Source organism: Mustela nivalis (genome assembly GCF_964662115.1).
Source record: "Mustela nivalis genome assembly, chromosome: 8".
Classification (NCBI taxonomy): Eukaryota; Metazoa; Chordata; class Mammalia; order Carnivora; family Mustelidae; genus Mustela; species Mustela nivalis.
The window spans coordinates 38,493,398-38,502,952 of record NC_139027.1 but is presented as its reverse complement, the minus strand read 5'-3'; the positions used below and the strand labels follow the sequence as shown (position 1 = coordinate 38,502,952).

The following is a 9,555-nucleotide window of genomic DNA, read 5'->3' as shown; positions in this document are numbered from 1 at the left end:
AAGTACCCCCACCCCCACTCCCAGACTCACCTGGAGCCACATGTTTCCCTCTTGTTCTGCACTAACAGAACAGCCTCTGTCTTCCACACAAGACCAGGCTCCCTTTGGCCCTACAGCCATCACACAGGCCAGAGCATCCTCCTGCCTCCCCAGAACTGAGGTACGATGTCACTACTTGATGCAAGTCTTCCCTCCAGATCGGATCAGGTTCTCACACCCCATTTCTCTTCCATGACATTGTCACAGCTGCAATTAAAGACTCACTTGTGCAAGATATTTACCTGTCATCATCCTGTAACTTCATGAAGGCAGAGGCCACTCTGGGATTTCTTCGCTACCCTGATTACAGGACCCTGTACCATGTCTGGCAAGGAGCAGAAAGCCAGACAATGCTAGTGAACCCTGGCCTGAAGAACACCAAGGACAATCACAGACACATCCGTTTGACTTTCTGCATCCACTTCCCGTGGATATCACGTACCCATTTTACAGCAGGTGATCACACTGACTTCTATTGAACTTGCATGGTTTATCCAAGGGCAAGAGGATAGCAAATATCAGGATTTAAAGTCAGGACTCCAAAAGCTACTTGGTAATGTTTTCCTGAAAATATATTCTTGAGGCACAAAAAAATCACTTGTTATGGCCCAGCTGTCCCTCTACTTTCATCTCTGCGGCCATTCTGTTCTTTACCCATTCTTTGTCATTTCCAGGATTATTATATTCAAAAGCACTTCTTAAATCCTTACATGTAAGTGACAGTGCACTGGGATAAAAAGGTGACTAAGACCAAGTTCTTTACCTGAAGGATACCACAGTTGGTTAGGAGAAGGAACTACTTTAGCTCTCCAACCTTGAATTTGTTGGAACTACTTCAGCTACTAACTTACATAAACTCAACTAAAACCGGCTTCAGCAGGAAAAGGAATGTATTGGCACACATAAGCCATGAGGTCCGGATGTAGTTAAGCTTCAGGGCATGGTTGTATCCAGGGGCTTAGTTAGAATCCTCAAGATGCAGTCACTCTCTGTCTTCACCTCCTGGGTCTTCTTTTTTTTGCTGATTTTATTCATGGCCAGGCTTCATATAGCTCCAGGCTCCCACAGTTCTTAGTGACTACTATCTTAGAAAGAGAGAGACTGTGCCAGTGCCAGGAGCTGAGGGTGACACTTATCAGCCCACCTCCAGTCATGAGCCTCTCCTTGCATCAATCGGGTGGCCTGGGGGACAGACTATTCTAGAGACAACACATCCGTTTAGAGCTGGAGTAGGGTCAGTACCACACAAATCACATCATCTCCACAGGGCAGAGAAATAGTTCTCCAAAGGGAAACTGGCATGCCACCACAGAAAGGCGAACATCAGAGATTCACAACCCCCTTGTTCTTGGCCTCTTGCCCTTTCCCACTCTTCCTGGCCCCCCCCCACTCCCCCTTGTTCCTGTCTTACAGGCTTTGCACTTGCTGACATATGCTGAGAAGCCCTATCTTCCAGATCATTCCATGACTGCTTCTGACACTTCAGACCTCCGCTGTAATGCCACCCTTTCTGAGAGGCCCTCTCACACTCTCCTAAAGTGCCACTCAGTCATTCCCTCAGACTTCACTTTGTTTATTTGCTGGATCTAATAGAGCAGTTGAGCAATTATTACTTGCTTACTCTGTGTTTTGCTCTCATCAGAATGTAAACTCTGCAGTCAGGGGGATTCCCATCTACCTGGTTCACTTGTTGAATCTACAACATTAAGAACAGCGCCCAACACAAAACAGTGCTCAATAAATATTAGTTGCATAAATGAAAGGCATCTGTGGTGGCACTCAGTGAGAAACCAAGGAGAGCTTCATGGAAGAGGGGGCCCTTAAAGTACGTGAATGATTTTTATTGTGGTAAATATATATAACATTAAAATTTACCATTTTATCCATTTTATCAAAGCATAACAAATTAGTGCTTTAAATTCATTAACAATGTTGTACAATCATCATCACCCCTATTCTTTTCCCAAAAGTGTTTTATCTTCTTAAAACTCTACCCTTTCCTCCCAGTCCCCTGGCAACCACAGCTCTACTCCTGTCTCTATGAACTTAGGCACCTCATATAAGTGGAATATAGGGTCTTTTTTATTTTACTTACCATGTTTGCAAGGTTTCTTCATGTTGTAGCATGTGCTAAATTTCTTTTAAAACTGAATAATATTTGAACAAAGGAGAAAAAAAGACAAACCAAAAAAACAGACTTTTAACAATAGGGAACAAACAGCTGATTATCAGAGGGGCGGCAGGTGGGGGGTGGGGGACCTAGGTGATGGGGATTAAGGAGGGCACTTGCCAGTGAGGAGCGCTGAGAAATGTAGATTGTCCACCTGAAACTAATCTAGCACCACATGTCAACCATACTGGAATTAGACATCTTTTAAACTATTTTAAAAACAGAATAATGGGCACCTGGGTGACTCAGTTGGTTAAGTGTCTGCCTTGGGCCAGGTCATGATCCCGGGGTCCTGGAATTGAGCCCCTTATCGCGCTTCCTGCTCAGCAGGGAGCCTGCTTCTCCCTCTCCCACTCTCCCTGCTTGTGTTCCCTCTCTCGCTGTCTCTTTCTCTATGTCAAATACATAAAGTCTTAAAACACAAAACAGAATAGTATTTCATTATATGTAAACACCACATTTTGTTTATCCACTCACCAGCTGACAAATATTGGGGTTGTTTCTATCCCTTGGCCACTGTGAATGCTGCCGCTCTGAACATGGTCGCACAGGCGCGTGTTCGAACCCCTGCTTTCACTTCTCCGGGGCATCCACTCAAAGGAGGAATTGCAGGAGCCTACGGCAATTCTATGTTGACGTTTAATTTTCTGAGCAACCACCATACTGTTTTCCACGGTGGCTGCACCAATTTACATTCCCATCAGCAGCACAGGAGGGCTCCAATTTCTCCATATCCTCATCAGCACTTATTTTTTCATTTTTTGGATCACAGCTAGCCTCAAAGGTGTGGAAGAGGGTGAAATTCTGACAGAGGAGGGACAAGCCAGCCGTTCAGGCAACAAAGACCCCCGCGACGGTGGGGGAGGGGCGGGGGGGCTGGTTGTGGCATGCAGTGAATCGAGTCACCCACTGTCTGATGTCAAAATCCATGTTGGGGAGGAGCGCCTGTGGCTCTGTGGTTTAAAGCCTCTGCCTTCGGCTCAGGTCATGATCCCAGAGTCCTGGGATCGAGCTCCGCATCGGGCTCTCTGCTCAGTGGGGAGCCTGCTTCCTCCTCTCTCTCTGCCTGCTTCCCTGCCTACTTATGATCTCTGTCTGTCAAATAAATAAATAAAAAAATCTTAAAAAAAAAAAAAATCCATGTGGGGTTCTGTTGCCCTCCCTCTCCTGGAAACAACTGATTCTGTAGAGTATTGGCTAGCGCCCACCTCCCTAAAACCTTCCAATGCCGCTACCCGAGTTCATGTTGGCTCAGATGTTCTGGAACACCAGCCACTTGCCATGAGAAGGTGAGCCAGGGACCGGGGAACTGCCACACAGGAGGTGAGCCAGTCACCCCATCACAATGACCAGGGACTGTGACCAAAGCAGCCTGGGTCACGTAGGTGAGGGCTCATCTCCAGGACAGGTGTGGCAATGGGACACAGCAGCCGCCTCTTCATGCAGTGGCGGCACCTGGAGTGGGAAGGGCTGGACCATCGTCATCCTCTTGGTAGCAAGAGGGGTAGGTGCTGTTTTTCACTGAAGCCGGCCCCCAGCCCCAGGAGGGGAGCTGTCCATGCACAAAACGGAGGGGACACAGGGACAATTTGAGGTTTGGCAGGTGCCATGCTGGGCCACAGCACCTGGCATGGAGTGAGGTTCAGGGCAGTGGTCCGTGGGAATGAAGTGGAGGACCAGCCCAGAACTGGAAGCTCAGATTGCTCCCCAGGAGCCAACTGTAAGGCTCCCCATTAGCACTTCAGGGTTAGGGAGTGAGGGACAGGGTTGGATGTATCTGCTGCTATTGCTTAACTGGGAACGCAGAGCCTTATAAAATTTTCCACCCTGGATACCCCAACCCCATTAGAAAACATGGTTTGTGCTTCTGACCCAGGGCGCCACTAAGTCCTAGGCCTACTGCCTGCTTCCTCAGGGCAGCTCAGATCCCTGGTTTGGGGCACCTGAGAGTTCAAGTCTGCTCAATAGATGCTACCAACCACTGTGGATTATTTGCCTCAAAAAGGCTGTTGTTAAAGATTTATTAGCACACTACCCACCTTGTTTGAGAGGTGAATCTGCTGTTCTCCTCAGTTCTGATTCCTTCTGGGACCCGCGCCTGCCCCTTGGTCCCAGAATCCCTGCACACGTGCCCATTGATCCGTGCGGCTGCCTTCAAGCCCTGGGTGACTGAGTAACGTGCAGGGGGCGCTAAGAGGACTGGGGCAGCTTGCTTGCTTGACATGGCTTTGGGGACAACGGCTGCTTCCCCTGGCATGGTCAGAGGAAGCAGGTCTAACCAGCTTGTCTGTGTCTAGGTTGTCTGCTATGGCAGGTGTGGTGTACCCCAGACAGGTGAGTGTTGTGGGTGTCTGTCCTTTGTGACCACCTCAAGGTCGAGCAGCTTTAGCAAACAGGCCCAGGTGCTGTGGGGGTCCCTCTGGTCCTTATTCTGGAATGGGGTGTGTGTGTGGGGCGGTTAATAGGCAAAGAGGAAAGCAAGGATATACAATTTTCTGGGAGTTCATTTATTCATTATTTATTACTATTTATTATTTATTTATTTCATTCATGCATTTATAAGGCACCCTCAGCCCTGTGTTGGGCTTCAAGGCTGTAGAGATGCCAAAGGTTAGGTCCTGATCTAGTATACTTCATTCAATCAATTACAGTCCCCCTGCTAAGTGTTGTAACAAGGGAGGCAAAATGTGCTATGAAAGCAGAGGAGTAAGCGTGTAATTTGGGGGAGGTGAGGAATAAAAGGATGGGATAGCTGTTGGGGAGAAGAAATTCAGCTGGGTTTTAGAGGATGTGTAGGAGTTTGCTGCAGAGGGCATGGAGGGATGTCAAGCGGTGTGAGCTGGCAAGGGTCAGTAGAAACCAGATCATGAGGGGCTCTGAAGGCCGGGCCCTAAAGTTGGTCTGGGTCCTATGGGCAATGAGACGCTGTCGAATGCCTTTAGGTGGAAGAATGGCAAGATGGGATCTCTTGTTTTGGAATCTCCCTTGCCCTCCAGGCCCCTGTGGATTTAGACACATACAAGAGCTCCTACATGGTTGACTACCAACCCTACGGGAAGCACAAGTACTCCAGAGTCACACCACAAGAGGTAAGAACTGACTCAGTCTTGTCTTCTGTCCATGGCCCGTGGAAATCACCTTTATTCTATCTTTATTATGTGTGGATATTGGGGGCACTTCTTTAGAACAGTATCTGATACCGGGAGAGCTGAGGAAATCTTTTATGTGCGTGCATTGTGTGTATGTTTTTTAAAATGTACATCAACCTGGGGTGCCTGGGTGGCTCAGTCTTTAAGCATCTGCCTTCAGTATCTGTCATGATCCCAGGGTCCTGCTCGGCGGGAAGGCTGTTTCTCCCTCTCCACTCCCCCTGCTTGTGTTCTCTCTCTTGCTGTGTCTCTCTCTGTCAAATAAATAAAATCTTTTAAAAAAACATATATCAACCTTAAGTCATGAACACGAGAGTATAAATGATACACATTCACGGTTTAAATAGCATTGACAAAACAAACACCAGTGTGCCCATTATCAGCCCCCAGAATGAAAACATAGCACATTAGAAGTACCCTAGGGCACCCCCCTTCTTCCCCCTTAAGAGGTAGGTACTATTCTGAATTTGAGGTTAATCATTCCCTTGGTGTCTTTTAAAAACAGTTGTGCTCTATAGTTATATATCCCTATAAACTGTTGAGGTTTGCCTTTTTGAGCTCTGTTACACACTGGATCATTCTATTTGTACTCTTCTGTGGCTTTTGCTTTTTGCTGAGTAATATGTTACTTATAGTATGCTATTCATTTTCTGCTGTGTCTTATTACATTGCATGAACGTGCCACCATATACTTGTCCCCTCTTCTGTTGGACATCTGGGCTTTTACTGGGCTGGTGATCTCACTGCCCTGTGTTGCGATGAGGATTCCACAGCCTAAGGTTCAGGAGTCTGCCGCCCCAGGGGGGGAATTGCTTGTCCCAGGGAACATCGTTACTTGCCAAAGTGGCTGTGTCACTGGAGCGGGGGACCGTTCCTTCTTTGGCTCTCCAAACTTGCCATCAACTTGGTGTTGAAAGACTTATTTGGTGGCTTATTGTGGGTTTGGCTTATTTGGTGGGTTTGAAATAATATCTTCTTGTGCTCTGGTTTAGCATCTTTTCATATGTTTATGGATATTCATTATTCTGGGAGATGTCCGTCATGTCTTTGGTCCCTGTTGTTAGTGGGATGCTTGTCTTTTTTCTTCTTAATTTGTAGGAGTTCTGTAGATATTCTAGACGTGTTTCATTTGTCAGTTATAGAAATGGTAACACCCGTCATGGGCTGTGGTTTGTCTTTTCCCTCCCTTTCAGCGAATAGAAACTTTTACTTTAATATAGTCGGATTAGCCGTCTTTCCCTTTATCGTTTGCCCTTTTAAAGGCTTGTTCAAGAAATCCTTTCCGGTCTCCAGGTAGCTCCACTAAAAATAAAAAGAAAATCTGTACAAACAAGGAACAATTTCTGGGATATAGTATTTAGTGGAAGCAAAATGCAGAGTGGGGTCATAATATGCATTCATTGAGGACAAGCCAGGGGGTATAAAACTCCATTATATGTTTTTTTTAAAAAAGATTTTATTTATTTATTTGACAGAAAGAGAGAGAGATCACAAGTAGGCAGAGAGGCAGGCGGAGAGAGAGAAGGGGAAGCAGGCTCCCCACTGAGCAGAGAGCCCGATGCAGGGCTCGATCTCAGGACCCTGAGATCATGACCTGAGCCAAAGGCAGAGGCTTTTGAGCCACCCAGGTGCCCCTCCATTGTATGTTTATGCGAACATAAACTGTGTCTAGAAAGATAGGGAAAAGCTCTTACCTCAGTGAATATGTCTGGAGATGGGAACCAAGGGGAAAGGAGAAGCAGGAAAGAGACAGACTTTTCACGAGAAACCCTCTTCTATCACTTCAGTATTTCCCCGGGTCATACATACCACCATTCAAAAACCAGTTTAAACTTTTTTAACTAAAGAGAAGTGTGCTCTGTCCTGGATGAGGCCAAGGAATCTTCGCCTTTCCCCTGTCTCAGCCATCCATTCCTGTGTGATTTATTTCCACAGCAAGCAAAGCTGGATGCCCAACTCCGGGAGAAAGAATTTTATAGGGCCATCCCCAGCTCTACACCCAAGCTAGAGGATGGATACCCCGCCTTCAGAAGACCCCACATGACCGCCAAAGACCTGGGACAGCCCGGCTTCTTCCCCCCGCAGGACCAGGACCGAGTGGCCACAGAGGAGGACGAGTGCAGGTTCACCAGTATCTGCCATTCCGTGTACCCCGTTTCCCACGCCCTGTACCTGGCCCGGGGTACCCCTAACCGGGTCCGCCAGAGTGCTGGCTTTCCATGCCTCCTGGAGCCCGAGCTCCAGCCTGCACCTGAGGAGGGCAAGGGCTACTTTCTACTACCTGGCTGCCTATGTCCCTATCACCATAAAGTCAAGTTCCCTATCTTGAACCGATGGGGGCCCTTGATGCCATTTTACCAGTAGGAAGGGGGAGAGCGCCCTCAGGGGCCCTAGGGACATCCTCCCTCTCACAAGGCAATTCCTGCATGGCACTTGGAGAATAGACAGGAGGGCTGAAAATAAAACCCTGGAAAGACAGCACTGCGCGTGCTTGTTCTACCTGGTTCCCTGGCCTGCGCTGGGACAGCATCCACCCCCTCCCACCACCTGCAGAAGGGAGGGGCGGATGGGGGTTGTGGAAGTGGGGAGGGAGAAAAACTGGTGTGTAGGGAGGCTGGAATTTGTAGGATATCTCATGACAACGAAGAGTCCTGCTGGAAAGATTCTTGTAGCTTTAGGCATTTACTTACAAAATGGGACCATGCGATTTCCTACAGTTGTCTCAAGTTGTGCGAATGCTGTTGGGGAGCTTCCCTGTGTGTTTCGTTGGCTCACCACACCCACCCTGTAGCAATCAGCAGTAACCGTCTCGAGGGCATCCTTTTATACTTTCCTTCTTGCTCAGCGGAGCTTTGATCAACACATCCACACATGCGTGAGTTAGGGAGCCGCTGGAGCTGCGGAAGCAAGGAACCTAGGTGCAGTGGCTTGAACCACACCCTAGTTTCTTCCTCGTCTACCAGTTCAGAGATAGGCAGCCGAGAGGGGGGTGGGGCACCACTGCTGTGGCTCCCATCTCTGTGTCCCTGGCAGCTACCATAAGCTAAATTGTGTCCCCCCTCCCCAAAATTCATAGGTTGAAGCCTTGACCCCCAATGTGACTGTATTTGGAGAAAGAGCTTTTAGGAGGCAATTAAGGTTCAATGAGGTCATAAGGGTGGGACCCTGTTCTGATAGGATTGGTGGACACACACACACACACACACACACACACACACACGAACAGCCAAATGAGGACACAGCAGGGAAGGCAGCCATCTGCAAGCCAGGAAGAGAAGCCTCACCAGAGACCAGCCTCAGCCAGACCTTGATCGTGGACTTCCAGCCTCCAGAACTGTGAGAAAATAAATTCCAGTTGCGGAAGCCCACTGGCCTGTGATGTTTTGTTATGGTGGTCCAAGCTAAGATAGGGACCCATTCAGTTATCAACATTTTCCTGTGAGCAGAAAGCAAGAAACACCCAGATGAATACAGGTGGATTCCCTTTTAGGGGTGCAAGACAGACATGATATTCGTCACTTTCAGTCCTGTCCTCTTGGCTAGAGCGCAGCACCTGGTCCCAACAAACTGCAGGGAAGGCTGGGAAACTCACCTTTAAGCCATGGGCACAGCAACAAATGAGAAGTTTGTAGAATAGAAGGAGAGGATTATTCGGACGGAAGACTCTATTTTTGCCACAACACATGAAAAGGCTTTTTCCGTGGGAATCACCCTACACTCCGAGGCTCCCCTAGGAGATCTTGTTAAAATGCAGGTTCTGAGTCAGTTGGTCTTTTCCATTGAACTGATGGATCTTGATTTATGAAACTATTTCCTTACTGGGAGGAGGCAGTTATGCTTTTCCAATTTCTTTCCTGCAAATTATGCAGCAATAACAATTCATGAGCATATACCCTTACTAGCAATGCTTTTATTTCTGTAAGTCAGAGTCTTCCAAGTGCTGGGTCAAATGGGGTAGATGCTTGGTGCTCATAGATAACACCAGAACAGCCCTCTTCCTCCTCCCCATCTCCTCACCAGCGCATGGATATTAACAATCTTTTCGGTTTTTGCCAATTTCATAAATGGGAAATGGTACCTCATCACGGCTTCGATCTGCGATTACTTGGCCACTAGTGAGATACAGGATCTATTTGATCTAATTAGCCACTGGGTTTTTGAGTCACATTTTTGGCCCTGAATTCTCTTTTGTCTTAC

At 47.7% G+C, this 9,555-nt stretch overlaps 1 protein-coding gene and 1 long non-coding RNA gene across 3 annotated transcripts; one reads left to right on the top strand and one right to left on the bottom strand.

The window, feature by feature from the left end:
* Positions 1-880: 880 nt before the first annotated feature.
* On the bottom strand, positions 881-4,495 carry LOC309871873. Of its 2 annotated transcripts, none has more exons than XR_014315537.1 (3): positions 4,249-4,495; positions 2,135-2,186; positions 881-1,124 (listed from the first exon to the last, which is right to left on the bottom strand). It is a non-coding gene; the product is annotated as an uncharacterized lncRNA (long non-coding RNA). The 2 variants fall into 2 exon arrangements; XR_014315538.1 differs by lacking the exon at positions 4,249-4,495 and adding an exon at positions 2,687-2,748.
* Positions 3,608-7,830, top strand: SPMIP9 (sperm microtubule inner protein 9). The gene is made up of 4 exons (XM_082745326.1): positions 3,608-3,713; positions 4,507-4,543; positions 5,206-5,298; positions 7,294-7,830. Exons 2-4 carry the CDS (start codon positions 4,517-4,519, stop codon positions 7,720-7,722), a joined length of 549 nt encoding a protein of 182 aa, XP_082601452.1. The 5' UTR covers positions 3,608-3,713; positions 4,507-4,516; the 3' UTR covers positions 7,723-7,830.
* Positions 7,831-9,555: the final 1,725 nt, after the last annotated feature.